The sequence below is a fragment of the Numenius arquata genome, chromosome 2 (genome assembly GCF_964106895.1).
Source record: "Numenius arquata chromosome 2, bNumArq3.hap1.1, whole genome shotgun sequence".
Lineage (NCBI taxonomy): Eukaryota > Metazoa > Chordata > Aves > Charadriiformes > Scolopacidae > Numenius > Numenius arquata.
The window spans coordinates 29334057-29351166 of NC_133577.1; the positions used below are offsets into that span (position 1 = coordinate 29334057).

At 37.8% G+C, this 17110-nt stretch overlaps 1 protein-coding gene across 4 annotated transcripts in view; it reads left to right on the forward strand.

Annotated features, from left to right (window-relative positions):
- SPAST (spastin) overlaps window positions 1-10324 on the forward strand; it is a 37329-nt gene extending 27005 nt beyond the window's left edge. For all 4 annotated transcript variants that reach the window (XM_074168044.1, XM_074168046.1, XM_074168045.1 and 1 more), the window contains 6 exons: window positions 1069-1148; window positions 1972-2014; window positions 2668-2747; window positions 5334-5404; window positions 7469-7509; window positions 9170-10324. In XM_074168044.1, the coding sequence (XP_074024145.1) occupies window positions 1069-1148; window positions 1972-2014; window positions 2668-2747; window positions 5334-5404; window positions 7469-7509; window positions 9170-9292 (438 nt within the window). In that variant the 3' untranslated portion in view covers window positions 9293-10324. The remainder of the gene's footprint in view (window positions 1-1068; window positions 1149-1971; window positions 2015-2667; window positions 2748-5333; window positions 5405-7468; window positions 7510-9169) is intronic.
- Window positions 10325-17110: the final 6786 nt, after the last annotated feature.

Below are 17110 nucleotides of genomic sequence, written 5' to 3' on the forward strand. Positions count from 1 at the left end.
GGAGAATAAATGAATGTCAGAATATTTTTCTGTCATACAGCACTGTTTTTTGTATTGAACAATCTTACTTTATATTCTAGTAGCACAGTGGAATATTACTACAGTGATGAAGCAATAGTAATGAGGTACAGGAGGAGAAGATAACTGTATAGAGAGACAATGAGATCAGAAAAAGGTTCTCCGAAGTAGAATGAATCAGGGCAAATAATGCAATGTGACAATGATATGCAGTAATTATTACACGCACAGAGTTCTCCCTTAAAATGGAAAGGGGAAAATTAAACAGAATTAGTAAGTTCACAGACTTTGGATCAAGGTGTAGTTATATAATACAATGTTCTTGTGGAACTTTTTGGGCTCAGTAAGGCAGCAATGAACTTAAGTCTATGAAGGATTGGGCACTAGGTGAATAATAACATGTCTCTGATACCCAAATGATTCTTCTGAAGTCTGGAAGCTGTAAGTCTCCATATTCTTGGGTATAAAATCAAGTCTTGCAATTGAGTGAATTGTGGGGGAAATTATTGTGTCTATGCACTATTGAACAGCTTCTCATTTTGATCACTACCTTCTTGCAAGACCCATATTAGACAAATCTCTGATCCCATTTAGTGGTTCTGGCTGTACCTTAGCATAAAGTTTTGATTCTCTCTGTAGGCTTCAATATAATGTTTGGTGTTAAAACCCACAAGAGCAGAAAGTCTGTAGCTTTTTAAACATAATTATCTCTGGGTGACTAGACTTCTGAGTGCTTTTTGTAGTTTCAGTTTTCTCTAACATGTAACGTGCAATTCCACACCAACGTTTATACTCTTCCAAGATTATTTCAAGCAACGCAACTTGGGCATAGTGTCCTATGTTTATATTCCTTTTTTTTTCTTTTTACTTTTTCCTAGTTTGACTTTGCATTTATCTAAAGAATGGTTTACAGCTAACTGCATAGAAAAACCCCCACATATACAGTAGGATCCCATCAGTGTGCTGAAAGCATGACAAGTCTCTAACAGGTTTTGCTGTAATACTACTTGATGTAAACTAAAAGCTGTCTTGCCTTCCTTCATTATATAGGTGCAGTCTTCTGGAGAGGACAGAATACTTGTGATGGGAGCAACAAACAGGCCACAGGAGCTTGATGATGCTGTTCTCAGGTATTAAAAATGTCTCCTCCTTTACTTGAATACAATAATGTGATGTTCATTATGAAGAGCAGGTTTTGCTACTTAATCTCTTGGTTCTTTTAAGTTTTGGAATAAACAGCAAAAGCAGGGTTAGATTATTTAACTTCTTCAAGAGATGCCTGTCTATATGCTTTTGGGATACATCTGCACAAGGGTGGTGGCCTTGGAATTGTCTTAAACAGCAATACCTGTTGACACCAAGTCAGCATTACATAACCTTCTTGCATCTTATATATTGCTTTTTTTATTATTTGTATCTCAATGGCAAGTGAAGGAGGAAATTTGACCAGTGAAATCCAGTATTTCTTCTCTCTGAATATTGGACTTCTGATGTCCCATGCAATTACAGATCTTGCATAGATTTGCCTTAGGACTTTTTTGCTACAAGTTCTCATATGTGCTTCTCTTTTCATTCTTGATTGAGGAAAATAGGCACGTCAGCACTGTCTGAACAAGTAAAACACATTTTTAATGATTCCAAGGACTTTTTGTTTAAAATGAATAGATGCTTCATTTTGTTGCTGGTAGTTAGTGGTATTTCTACCTTTAGAGTGTTTCCTCTCTGGGAGAAGTCTTATAACGTCAAATAAGGGTAAGGCAACACCAATGGCTTGTGCATATTGCTTCTTTGTTGGGCTTTTTGGTTTTTTTTTTTCTTTTCTTTAAAATCTATAGTTCTATGATGTAAGTGAAATTTTGACATTTATCAAACCAAATGTCAGATCTGTATGTGCTAAAAAGTTATAGAAGTGTGTGTGTACATATGTATCTGTTTGTTTGTTTGTTTTTTAAGACGATTCACCAAACGGGTATATGTGTCTTTACCAAATGAGGAAGTAAGTATTGTTTTCCATGTATTTTCTTAATTTTAAAATCAATTTTATTTATAAAGAGAATAAAATATATTTTGTACACTATTCTTAACTTGCCCTAGTGGATGATTACAATTCTGTGAATTTATTTCTGGCCCATCTTGGCCATATGTACTGTGCTTTAATTCTAGCTACTGTCTCAAGTTTTTGCATTTACTTTTTTTTTAGCATGTGCTAGTAGCAAATCTGGTAGTAGCTACTCAGTATTTCTTTGCTAGTGGACTGTTCCTTACGTACTAGCAGGGATGGACAAGTCTGTAGTAGGCTTTGCAGGAGCATGTTTAGTTGGCTGGAGAAGAGTGTTTATTGGAAAAGATCAAAGTAGCTTTATTGAAGTCATGTTTTTCAGCTCAACAGCAGATTAGGGCTTTTGATGAGGATTCTAATGTATTATCCTTGAAGTAGTTTGACCCTTGATCTCATTATTACCAAATCCCTATCTCTTCCCTTGAAGTGTAGTACACTAGTACAGTCTAATCACAAAAGCACTATAGGCAAGTTTAAACTAGTGAAGCACAAAAGCTAACCTGACAAACGTGTAATTTTGTTGTTGCAACAGAATTTTAAATGTACCATGAAAATGAGTTTTACATCTGATAAATGTATCTTCTTTTCAGACAAGATTGATTTTGCTAAAAAATCTTCTAAGCAAGCAAGGAAGTCCATTGACCCAAAAAGAGTTGGCACAACTAGCTAGGTAAGTATTCTGTAACTATACTAAAGAAATACACATCTACTGCATTCATTCAAAATATGACTAATGTAAATCATCAGATGGTGACAATGCTTGCTGAGAATGAATTGCATGCGTTTTGGGAAGATGGTCTCCTGTCAGGCTACATGAAAGGGTTTTTATATATGTTTATATATATATATATATGTACTTGTTTCTTCCCTACACCACCTGGCTGGGTTTCTGTTGTTGAAACATGCTGATCGGTGCTTTTCCTTTTGAGGAGGAGGGAGGAGGATACTTCTCTCCACCTGTGCCCCAGGCAATCCAGTTCTCCCTGATGCAAAAAGGCAGTGCCAGTTTTGCACTTGGCAGGCATTTAAAATCAAAAGCAACTTTTCTTTGCTTCTCTATTGCTATGTTTGCTGTAGGTATTACCAACATAGCAGAGCAAGCACTGGATAATTTTAGATTCTTTTCAGTTTCATATTGGAATGGAAAAACACGGGTTCAGTGCCTCAGTGCCCTTTCTATTATGAAACTACATTGTTTTATGTTTTTCACAGTACTGCTATTTGTCACCCTCAGAAAATAAATGTAATGGGTGTGAAGGAAGTTAGACTAAAAAGCATGTAGAGCACCTAGGATAGGAAAGAATGAAAACAGAAGCATGAGATACCAAAAATATGCTAGTGGATGTACTGCAGTCTCTGTTTCTGTTTGTGGTAGTACGCAGGAGGTGAGTGCAGTCTTGGATGTAGCGTTTGTCAGCCTCAGTGTTAGTAACGTTACAGAAATTTCATATATAATCCAACTGAATAAATTCTCTCCGTACTTGAAGGATGCTAGTTCAGGCCATAGTTAGGCTGCAGTAATAACTAACTGGAGGAAAAAAGAAAGTGTCTTGGATTCTAACTGCAATGTATGAACCAAATTACAAATACAATTGAAGTACGTCTTTTTTTTTTTTTAAAGGATTTAGCAAAAATACAAAAGTTGAGGGCCCTGCCTGCTTCATCTGCCATCTTTCTTTGTTTGGAAAGAGATAGGTATTTAACCTCTTTCATGATTTTGTGTTCCTTTGCTCCTCTGCAACTTATTCTATAAACTATAACAGCATTAATGATCTCCAGAAGACTGAGCTATGTTTCTAAATTTTTCTTTAGGTGACTGTTACTGCTTCTTTTCACTTATGTTGGTAATATGTATTGGTGGCTTCCTGGTTCAGTGGAGACCTTTAATCTGCAGAGTATTTAATTGATTAACTTGGAAATGAAGTCTTAATTCTGGAAAAGCTCCCATAGAGATTGGATCCTTGATTTGATTTTTTTTTTCCTTGTGGTTCTTAGGTCTTGGATAATCTGTATGTTGGCCAGTCTTGTAATAAGCAAACAAACAAACCCCAGTGGATAGCACAATTTGTCTTCCTTTCGGTTCATTTACAGAATACCTGCATATTTACACCATATTATTTCCCAAATCAATGGAAAGTATGTGCAAGACACACTTACAGAACCTGTTTCTTTCTGAATGAGGACCTGTCCACTGCATTTCACTTCCAAACTGAATTATAGTTCTTATCTGAAGTTAAGTGTTCAGACTTCTGCAGTAACTGCTGAGGCTGTGGCTCGGGCTGTTGCAGCCATCTCGGGTCCCTCAGTTGGTTCTCAGTCATTAGCGATTCCAGGTTTAGGCTTTAACGTTGGAATCAGTTGGTGAGTCAGATTTAGCTATGCTAGAGATCATTTTCCATGTATAAACTATAGAAGGCTGTTTCAGTACTCTGCTAAAATGTAGAATATTAAGTTCTGAGAGTTGAGAAGCTTGCTAAGTACTTTCAGAGTATAGTCTATCTCCTACCAAACCTTCAACACCGAAAAGAAGTCTTCCACCAGAGATAATGCTGTCTGTCCTGTCACTTGCTAAGCAAAGCGGTGCTGCTTTTCAGATTTGTATTTACTCTTCTGAATTAGTAGAATTTTATACTTCCTGGAGTCCATTGGTCAACTGCTACCGTGGCTTTCCATTAAGGGTATACTGTAAAACTATCACTTATTTTCAAAACCAAAAAAACCAAAAAACTTAGATTAGTTAGATTTTTTAGTAGTGCCTGCTTTTGCCCTTTGTCGGACTCTGATGTAAACTAAAAGTGCACATAGTTTTATTCAGGAAACTGGTGATGTGACTACATCATAATAAATGTGTGTGGTATTGGGTTCCCATTGTAGTGATTGGCTTGAAAGAGCACAGGACAGTTGAGTTTTTGGTTCTAAATTTATCTGTGACAAACGATGACAAACTAGTGGTAGGGCATTCCCGTAACAGAAATAGTAAACATGCTTGAGATTTTCACCTACAAATCCTAGTTGGCTGCTATCTTTTTTGCTTTTTCTAGCATGATATTTGGGACTTGAATATCTGTACTTAAATTTAATCTGGAAAAAGACATAAATATAGATCACTTGTGTTGAATGCACTTCTGATTTACTAAACTTGCAAAACAACATCAAAATAATACCACTTCTGAATAATCTGCAATTAAAGTGAGATTGTTTGAACCGGGTTTTCTTTTCTTCTTTCTCATTTCCCCCACTTTATCCTTTGACAAAGAATGACAGATGGATACTCTGGAAGCGATTTAACTGCATTAGCAAAGGATGCAGCACTGGGGCCTATTCGAGGTAAGCTGCATAGATTTTATTTAGGTTTTGAAAAAACTCAGTGATATTTTTTCTGCATCTTTATAATTCTAAAAAGCTTAATTTCAGAGGTTTAAGATTGGATTTTGGTCTGTACCTCATAATATCGTCTTGATAAGACTTACCTTAAACAAAACCCTTCAATAGCTCACCATGTGAAACAGACACTTTTTGTGTCTTAAGATGAAAGCAGGTTGAAGTGTTTTTCACAGATTTGTGGGGTTTTTAACTAGTGCATCTTCCCTAGGCTGGTTTCGGTTCTGTTGTATCTAAATTATTACTTGAATAACAGTCTCTGACTGCATTACTTGTCGTATAAAGTGGGCAGATCTCTTTCAAGTCTAAAAGAAGGAAATACTGAAACAGAAGCAATTTTGTGTTTGAGGTTTTTTTAGATAGGGTTTGAATGGCATAGCTTTTTTATTTTTAAATCTTCTTAACGTTGAATTGTGATCCAGATGACAATTGTGACTCAAGTAGAGTTTTACTTAATAGGAAAGTACTATACTTAATAGTTTAGATGTGGTGTTGGGGGATATGGTATAAGGGAGAATTTTGTAGAGTAGGGTAGATGGTTGGACTTGATGATCCCAAGGGTCTCTTCCAACCTAGACGATTCTATTATTCTAATATTTGTTCTTCCTCTGATGTTTTCAGCTTTGAGAAAATAATGATTTTAATGCAAAGTGAATACTTTTTTTCCAAAAAAACCCCAATAACCCAATCCTAACAACCCCACCTTTGTTCTGTTTCACTAGCTAGTTATTATGTCTCCAGTAGCCACATCTGAAGGGGCTGATTTTGTTTAGTGGAGATCAGCAGTGGGATTTTGTGAAGATTTGATGCTAGTTTTCTGTTTGCAGATACATTGTCCTACCTGACAGAAAGGTACTTAAGGCAGCCAGAGCAAAAATATTCTGTAATATCAGCCTATTATGTGTAAATGAAAGTTGTTGCAATTCTCTTAAATGATTTATGGGGAGGAGAGGTCTGTGCATGTTTTGTGGGTGTGCTTGTTTTTTGTTTTTGTGTTTTGTTTTGTTTTTTGAGTCAAAAATCCTGTAGTGTGCAGTTTTACCAGCACGCTATCTCTTTGAAAGCAGCTGCTGGAAAGTAATGGTTTTTTACCCACTTACTTCCAGCTGTTGAGATTGTAAGGCACACCTTCCAAAACCTTTCATAATAACTGGGAAACAGAATTGCATAAATAGCTCTCACAAGAGACATCATGTCTCCTAAGACTTTGAACATATTTATTTAGAGTGGTTGAATTAATAATGTATGCATTTAGGTATGCAGGCTTTTCTTTGCTGACAAATTACTTCACATACAAGTCCATTTTGAGAAGACATCATGAAATGTTTTGCAACCTGCTTCCCCCACCTGCTCATGGCTTCCATATAAAACAATTTTTTTTAAAAAATGTTTTTTAATGTAAGCCTTACCAATCCTTCCTAGATTCTTTTTCTTGCACCCTCAGAGCAAAAAGTTTGCTGTGATATGTTGATACCATAATAGTATTGCAAGTAAAAAAAAAAAAAAAAGTAGTAAAATGGTGAAGGAGACACGAGTGGTTAGATCCCACCAGTTCAAGAAGCACTCCTATGTGCCCTGCCTGATTTTATTTCTGTATTCTTGGCTGAGGGTACCTTTCTGTTTCCTGAATATTGTGCATGTTTGAGGGGTAGGGGGGTTGTAGGTACCAGGAATAATATGATATGGGGAAAGGCACCTGTTACGCTTGTGTGATGTTCCCCATACCTTAGGAAGAATGAAGTAGTTCTGCTACCACTTCGTACTGTATCTGCAATGATTGAGTGTGGGAGCAGCCTGGTTGAGGAGCTGATAAATGGGGAAGGAGGAGGTAAAAACACCATGTACCTTTCTGTACAGGAGATCATGAGACAGAGAGGTATAATTTTTAGCTGTGACAGTTTTGGTGGGGTTTGGTTTTTTTCAGAATAAAAGTGCTTTTAACATGCTTTACATGTCAGAATCGATTAATGTTTTCTTATGAAACTCACTGATCTTCCTGTATTTTTACAGAACTAAAACCAGAACAGGTGAAGAACATGTCTGCCAGTGAGGTATGTATGCTGTTCTAGCAGTTGTATTTTCCTCTTTGAATAGAATGCACGCTCACCAGAAACTTTTAAGGTCCCTTAATTTGCACACAGTATCATACAAAATACCTAGTGTAATTTTTTGGGGTCTTATCCTTTTTGATTATTTCTTCTTTGAAGAAAATTCGTTACAAATAGTGATCAAGAAGAAAATCTGTTCTCAGATATCTGAGGTTCTTTGTGTAGTTTGTTGGTTATCAGGCTTAAGATCACCTCCTTTTCTGATAGCAAGTCTCTGCTGCTCTTAGTTTCAGCCGACTCTCCCACCTTTTCCTTCGCACTGAACAGCAACTTGATCTGTTACCTATCAGATGATGTCAGAGGCCTGGCTTTTATTTTCTCACAGTGGTACACCCCCAAAACATTATGTCAAATGATTGATTTTATTTCCACCCCTGCCTTTACATAAACCAAGTCATCTTAGGGAGAACCTCTGAGGGATTTTAAAACAGATTTGTTTGTGTATAGGCATAATACTAACTTTCATTCACATGGACCATCATAAAGCAAAAACACAATAAAAAATAGATTAAGTAAGTTTCTCACCACCAATTGCACCTGTAAATATCAATAAAAAAGGAAGAGGTTGGTCCTGCATATAAAAGTTTCTGCTGAAATATGTGTGCAAACCACAATTATGTAGGGGAAAATGAAGCAAAACTTAATTCCACTGTTGCTTTCTGTGTTTAGCCTTAGATCATGGCTACGGCTATGATAAGCTGAAAGGATTTGTTACAGGAAGATGAGAACACCTGTGATAATTTGTTGTGAATACAAGTTTACCTCCAGTAGCCTATAAACACTAGTCCCAAAGAAACATGGGGAATCTTCTCGAATTGTAGTATTAGTACGGCTTTAATAGTGAGGCTGCTTGTTCCACACGCTTTGGTTCTCTCCCATCGTGTCTGGGCATTTCTCTATATGGGAAATGTCTGCTTATAATCATGTCCCGAGCAAACAACTGAAAGGCTTGTCTTGAATCAGAGAGGTTAGATTATCAGGATTACTTGGCTGCCAGCATACTATGGTCTGAATACAGCTGTGGCAAGGGCGGGAATTTTCAGGGCCTTACTCTCCTGGTATGCAGCAATATGTCATAAACGTGTTAAAAAATACCCTATGTCTTACTCTTTACTCAGTTCTGGGCCCTCATATGCACCAGCTTGCACCACCTAGTGAAATAGGAAGTAATAACACAATCTCGTGAGCTATTAAATAACAAGGCAGACATTATGATTACCAAATGTTAATTTAGTAAAAATAGTAAATACTGATAGATTAAATTACAAGACTCTTGCATCAGGTCATAGAATTGTAGAACAGCCCAGATTGGAAGGGACCTTGAAAGATCATCTGGTCCAACCTTCTGTGGGAAAGGGAACCTAGAGGAGATTATCTAGCACCCTGTCCTGTTGCATCTTGAAAACCGCCAGTGATGGGCACTTTACTGTTCCCTGGGGAGGTTGTTCCGGAGATTGACTGTCCTCACTGTAAAAAATTTCTTCCTTATATCAAGATGAAGCACCCATAGAATAGGCTTTGTTAAAAGTGAATACCGAAGTACTTTTTGAATAACCTGAAATACATAAACCACTTGTGATTCTGATGTCTCTCACTTTTTTAGATGAGAAATATCAAACTGTCAGATTTCACTGAGTCTTTGAAGAAGATAAAGCGCAGTTTGAGCCCTCAGACCCTGGAAGCGTATATTCGCTGGAACAAGGACTTTGGAGATACCACAGTGTGAAACACTACTTGAAGTGAAACAAAGTGCTGCCTAAGGAGCAATTGGTACAGACTACTGGAAAGCAGCCAGAGTTTACAGGACTTTACAGATCTTCAAGTATCTGCATTAAAACTTGACATTAAGAAAAAAATTATACAATGTGAAATGTGTTCATCAAAGCCTCCTTGCCATTTAGTGAGGATTTACACACTGTAAGTAAGAGCACAACAGGACTTGAGACAAGATTTCTAGCAATCCGATTATGGTTTGAACAATAATATATGTATTTTGTTTCAGCTAGAAGGCTCTGATAATACTGATCATTGGAAAACCTTTTCCCTATGTTGTGTGTGTGGTTCTTTGTTTTCAGTTTTGCCATGACATTGATGTCTGGCTTTCTTCCTGATAACTACTGACTTAAAATTGGAGGTTTGTAAACTTTGGTTCAGTTTATGACTTTTTTATCCTTAATGTGCCAAATAAAACAATTTCCCTATGCAAAGAGGAAGAACAGCAATGGGGAACTACAATTATTAAAATGTAAAAAGCAGCTGGTCTGTTATTATTTGTCTTTTTGTTTAGTTGTAATGTGACTGTATTGTTCACAGAACAGTTTTAAAGAAGACCTTTGATAGCAGAACAGCAAAACCCCCCAACCCTATAAAACCAATTCAAACTGTCTTTTAAAAAAAATAAATTACTAAATAAAAAAAATAGACTAAGACATTCATTTACTGGCAGTATTTTCTCTTAACGCATTTTGTAACGCTTCCATTGGTAGAATGTTAGCTTACGCTTATGGTGTACAACTTGAAGCCCAGCTGATGTTTGGAGAGTAAGTGATGCTAATTGTCAAGTTTCACAAATGATGTGTTTCTACTCTGTATTTTGGTCTGTTTATGACAATTGAAAGTAAAATTTCCATTGTGATAATTTTTTTAATCTACACATGTAAGCATTAAAATACGAGGCTACATGTTTAATACATGGCACACATTAATGTTTTTATAGCTTTCATATGTTTTGGTTTATATATTAAAGTATGAAACACTCAACTGATCTGCTTTTTTAAAAAGAAATAGCATCTTTGTACGAATACTTGTTTTTATTATATAAATGACAAGCTATTAAAAAAAACCCACTTAAGTAATAGCCTTTAAATACTGTAATAAAGGAAAACATCTTTGCCTTTACTACTAAAGGCCTGACATCTCGTCTACAAATACTACATGGATTAAACACAGATGTTTGCAAGGCAGAACACTAGTTCCTTGTTTCGAGCAGGTTTGTGGGGTTTCTTTTGTTTTGTTTTAAAAAAAGACAACTCTCCCAACTTGGTGATAATACAAAAATGCATATTGTTTACAGTTTAAACTAAATTGCATTATAAGCTTTGTTTGCTTTTGGTCATAGTGGAAAATTTTATTCTTAATTTTTCATTTAACTTATTTTTTTATTGGTAGGAATAAATCAGATATTTCTGGGACTACTCACCTGAAAGTTGACAATAAATAATATATTATCTATGTGTATATATATATATATATATATGGGAAAAAAAACCCCTAGCTGATAGATGTGGTGTAAGTATAGTAATACCCAGAGAGGACTCTGCTCACTGCATAGCATTGGGTACTATATAGCAGAGACTGTATCAACCTTTTGAGATGCACACAGATGCAATATGTTTAGGATTCTGGTTTTTTTTGAACCAGAGGTGCTTTTAACTGATCTGAAGATTAAAAGCAATTAAATAAGAGAAGATTGTGTTACACTAGTATGCCTTTTGAAATAGTCTAACCAAACCACTTCTAGCCTTCTAAGGGTATGACTCTCTCAAATGTATGTCTGATGTAAATGAAACCGTGACTTTTGTTCCTCTGATTCACTTCCCTGGAGAAATGAGAAATGCTGAAAGATTTCAGTTTCTTAAATCTCATGTATTGCTTGCTTTGCCTTAGTTCTGCCTTCAGTAGACTTTCTCTGTTACTGGAGATTCCTGGCTGACTTGATCCATGTTTGCCGTAGACTTCAGTGCTAAGCATGAATATTACTGCTTTATTAGCAACTACCAGATCGCTAAACAGCTAAGAAAGGCCTTTGGTCTTCCTGTTCATAAAGCTTGTAAACCTCCCTTGAGATCCTGTGCAAATGAAAACGTTGAGGGTAACGCTTCTAGCTTTGAGTGTTCCTAAATATTTGTTACCAAACTCTGTTTTCCTCCACTTAATTTTGAGGAATGTACTGGTATTCATTTCAAATACATACCTATTGGCATGTTATAGGTACCTGAAATGTAGAGGCAGAAGTTCCCATCTGCTGAAACGCTGCCAGTACGCAGCACAAAGGGTCAGGAGTCCCAGCTGCCACTTCAGAAAGAAAAGGGATAAGCCCTTTCACTTGTTCCTACAACCAGTTCAGGGCCAGAGAATCTGTGTGACTGGTACCACTGCTTATTGGGTTATCTATTCTGCCCTGATTATTTTCTGTATAATGGATGAGCTACAGCTCTATAAATTAGTGCTGGAACACAGTAATAACTTAATTTTGTTCTGAAACATCAGTTTGCCCCACAGCTGCTGGATTTTTAGCCCATGACCAAGTGCCGTTTGGTTCATAAATCTCCTTAAAATGTCTGTCTTGTGCTATTTTCTGAATAGCGTCTTTTAAGAATAATTCTGTTCCCCTTAAGGCATTACCTCACATCTTCTGGTTTCTTGTTCTGCATGTACTGAGTAAGTCCCAGCTGAGAGATTTTTTGTCTATATGTTGGAGTAACTGTTTATAAAAGCAGATTGGTGGGGGGGAGGGAGGTGGGAAGAAACCCCCGAAACACCCCCCACCTCCCAAAAAAACCTCCAAATGCCTGTATTTCCCAAATCTATGGTATTTTTATATAGAACCTTGCAACTGTATTTACCATAAAATCAGATTATGTTCTAATACAGTATCTGGAATTAGAATAGGATAAGCAGGACAGCAGCTTGGATGCTTTTAACCTTTGCAAAGATTGGCATTACATTAGCTCTCTAAACTGCCTCCTTTCCCTTTTCCCACTGCTGCTGAGTGACTTGACCCACTTTTTTGAGATGATTAGGAAGCAGCTTCTCTGGCCCTCTCTGTGTTTTACTGACTTAAAGTGTAGCAGTTACTGGAGGGAGAAAAAAACAACCTAAGCCTCCTGGGTTTTTTTTTAACCTTCTCCATACATCTTTGCCTCTTTTTATTAAGCAGGAAACGCACCTTTTATTTTTCTGTGTGTTGGAAGAATAATGTCTTCTCAGGCACTGGGTTGCTGCTTTTGGTGGCGTAACAGGATGGAAAAACTCAAGCACTGTGTGATGCTCTTTCTCCTTAAAACGAAAATTTGTCATGTATTGTGATGTTCCCTTTACTCATGTTGACTTTTCTGTAGAATACACCAAACCCGTACAGGTTCTCTCCTTGCGGCTAAGACAAAAAAACCCCACTGAATATTAAAGATGAGCCTTAAACTACGATATTTATGCACATGTAAGTCTCTGTCCTGTTAGTTTCTTAGAATTTACAGAGCTCAATGTATTAGAGGTAGGCAATTCTGCCTGAGATGTTTTACTGATTCTACTTCAGAAAGTCAGTCGCTAATACAGTTGTGTTGAATATGGCCCTGCAACTTACTTTACGTAGGTAAGAAATGTGATAGTAACGCTTCAAAGTGGGAAAGAATGGGATCTGTGAACTGAGAAGAAATTTGTTGTTGCTGCGCTAATTAGAGGCCATTGCTGATTTCACTGTTAAGATTTTCTCAGATGTTTTTAAAATGACAGGTTTTATATGTAGAACTTACTCAGACAAAAAACCTTACCTTCTGGTGTAGAATAAATAGTACTTTTTCTTTTCTAAACAAGCGTTTTCTAGTGCTGCTTGGCACTGCTGCCAAGTCCATCTCATGAAATTTAATTACTTTGCACTGGGAATACTGAAGTCAGACATGCTGGCAAATTTAACTGAGATGTCTGTTCCGAACCGGTACGGAAAGCAGCGTTCCACTTAAGGCTTTGTGAACCACCTATGGTCAAACTGTTCCCTAGATTCGTATAGTGCTTTCCTACCCAAACATGGATAATGCATAGCTGTGCCTAAGGCATGGATAATGCATAGCTGTGCCTAAGACGTGCTTCCCATTTTACTCCAGTGGTGGTGCTTCTGCATGTGGCAGCTTTGGGAGGCGGCCAGCGCTGTTGCAGGTTACAAATCTTCATTCATTGTCTGGAGGTCTCAAGTTTCCCTCCTGTTTTTAGTGTTGGGGACTTCTAGCTACCAGATATCAAAAATGGAATGGACTGTAGCAAGCAGGTAGTGAATGCAACTAGTTATCTCACTCGTTGTGCTAATTGGAGGCAGTTGCCGATTTCATTTTTTGGTTCTCTTGAGCTGCTATTTAGTGTTGAAGGATGTTGTTTTACTCACCTGTGTGAGTTTTCAGGCATAGAATGGTCTGCTGCTCATCCTATGAGATGAGCAATGGATCGGTTATTTTCTTCTAGAATTTTTCAATATTCTTTTCAATATTTTTTTCTTTTAAATACTGTAACTATTAATTCCACAGGATTAGGAAGTTAAACTGTCACTTCCTGCAAATACAAAATCATCTTCTGAAGTATGGGGAAATGTGTATTGTGTTTTTCCTGCTTCTCATGTAAATCGTCAACTGTCTTAGAGTAGAAACTGTTTACTTTGTCAATAACTACCTCCTGAGTTTGGCAATAATTGGCAAGGTATACGCTCCTCCAGTGGATTGAACATACTGGCTAAACGCTGTAGGTTCTTTGGGGTTTGAGCTTTTGATTTGCAGATTCCTGACATCGTGTCTGGAAACTCTGGTGATCAACTTCTGTTTTGCTGTAAGACTTTCCCCGCCTTCATAAGACACACTTCTTAAAATCCTGTTTCAGAGAAGCGGCTCTGAGGTAAAAGGTCAACATTCTTTGTAGTTGGTTAATACAGGCGTACTCTTCTAAGGTGCCAGGGGTGTAGCCTCTCAGTTCTGTGGGTTTTTTTTACCATTTGAAGTGGGGAAGAAGGCACTTCACCTAGTACTCGCACACCTATCAAAGGGACTGAAAACCTGGTAACTGGTTTTGCCACATGAATTGATTTTTTTATTGATCTGAAGGGCTAGTCAGTATTTTTCAGAAATCTGGATTAAAGTGACAAAAACCAAAGGTGGAGACAAAACTCTATACCCCACCTCCATTAAATACATTGGACAACTCCAGTCTAGGATGGGGTTAATTCTTGTATTTTGTTGTTTTGAAGCACTTTTGTTTCATTGTTCCTTTGTTTCCTGAAATGTTAATACACCACTTTATTAATAAGCAATGTAAAAAAAGCATGATGAGCAGTCACATAGCTTTAGCTTCACAATAAAGTGTTGCATTTGTCCTGTTCTTACTGTTTTCTTGTCTGTTTATCGGATAAAATATAAAAAACTAAGCCTTTTCATTAAACCTGAAGCCTATTAAGTTGCTGCTGGTTTAAAAAACAAACCAAAACCAAACAGGTGTTGTATACCATATGATGGAACATTAAATATGTAAATACCTCATTTAGTTCCTAAAGGACAAAACTCAAGTTCTTAAAACTAATGTAAACAGAAGTGCTACTTCCTAAATAAATGTGCTGAAACTGAAAGTGTGTGTTTATCCTAGTCTTGCTAAATCACAATGAAAACCAGGAGGTTTCCCATAACTCATTCTGGTAGTCATGGTGAAGTCCTGAAAATAGCTATTTGGAGACAGTTTACTTGGTTTCAAAATGGTGCCTTTTTTTTTGCTGGGGGGAAGAGTACTGCTATTATTTTTGAGGTAATAATCTAAATTCTTCACTTAACCCCATCTCATTACTGCTTGTAATTCTTTCTAGCCATTGTCTTGAGGCTGTATCTGGACTGCTAACAACTACTGGGGCTTTCCGTTCTTACATCCTGAAGATAACATAAAAAGTTGGATTATTTTAATATTATATATCTGGCAGTATTAGGGGTCTCAAAAAGCAGCCATGACCACTGCCTTAAACATGTCATCATATCTACCACTGTTAAGGCAAGCAAACCAAATAACAATCAATAAAGCAATCAGGAAAAAAAACCCCAATGTTTTGGGTTTATTACTGAAGCATAAGAGCCTGTTGGGCATTAATTCCTTGAGCAAGAAGGGCAGCATTGTTGCCTATGTGGGATAATTATCTAGTATCTCTCTTTGGCTGAAATGCTACTTCTTGGAGGTAGATTCTGAACCACTGAAATTATTCCGATTAGCAATTTTGTGTATACAGGTTGCAGATACTCTAAATAGACTTTTATTCTTGTAGAGGAGATGCTCAAATAAATTTAGTGAAGAAGCAAGAGCCTGAAAACAGTATACCAGCACTTGCGATGTTGAAATGTCCACAGATTTCAGACTTGGCAGCATACCCTGGACTGAAGCATGTCAGACTCATTAAAAGATAAATCTTGTCCCATTCTAAGATGGTGTGAGACAAGGCTCCATGCTTAGTGTCAGATGCAGGTGTAATTCACATGAAAATCTGTTTTCTGTATTTTAATGTTTTCAGTTTGCCAGAGAAAAGTGAGAGAAATTAAAGTTGGGTTTGTGGCTTTTTTTCCCACTCAAGCATTCTTTCTGCAAATTTCCAAATACTGTGTGAAATTGTGAAATCCAGCCTGTTTCCTACAAGGGTGCGTGTGGCTCTAGAACTGACAGAGTTATGCAACCCTAAGTAGTTTTTTCTTTTGAAGATTCCACTTTTTTGGCAAATTTATATTGTAAGCACAATATGTTCTAATATTGTAAATTCTATTATCAAATCTTATTTTAGTAATTTGTAAAAGGCCTCAAACTTGCCTCAGTTGTAAGATGTCCTTGAATGCTTAGTTTTGTTATATGCAGAATGCTAGTATCAGCTGTGCTATTAATTGTAGTATTTATCTTCTGTGAATTGTAGAAGGGCAGTTTCTTATAACCGTTTGCCTCTTCTGGGAATACCCTAAAACAAAAAATAATCAAAAAGCCTGATAATGTGTCAATAATGAAGTAACCGAACAACTTTGTGGACCATATCGTATCATACAGATAAAACGTTACCCCTGTGGTTCACCTGACTTCTGATTTCCTGGTTAAATTTGAGTGGAAGCAGCAGCTGCAGTTTGAATTCCTTTACCTGTCATGCAAATGGGTTTTTTAAAAATTGTTCCCAAAACAACTTCTGTACACTGGGAAAAATATCTTTCAACGGAGTTCCGGCAGGTTGGAAAGCTGCTGTCCTTCCGGGGTTCTGCAGGGGAAAAACCCACTCTGAAAGCTGTGTATTTGCTGCCGTTAATACAGGACGCAGCGGCAGTGAGAGAGGGCTGGCGGTTGCAACGCTAACGTGACTGTAGGTGTACTTTTGCACGGAGGGTTAACCACATGAGGAGGTGGTGAAACAAAACCGTCTCCTCGTGGACCACGATGGAGCCCTGTCCTTGAACCTTCACAGACAGAATGGGTAGGTAAAACGCAGTGGGGGTTTCACACGCGCAAACCGTACATCGCAAGGGAAGGCGGGTGGGCTGGGGCGGGCAGGGCCGCCGCTTCTTTGCCCACCCCGCAGCACGCTGCCTGAGCACGAACCGACCGCCGGTTTCGGGGCGCCGCCTCCAGGGAAGAGAGAAGGTGTGTGGGGAGCCAAGCTGCCTTGTCGGCTGAGGCGCCTCCGCTCTAACAGCCCCCCGGGGGCGGCTGCGGCTGCCGCTTCCGTGAGGCGTCACATCCGCTGCCGCGCGCGGCCTCACGGGCTCGCTCGTTGCCGTAGCGATGG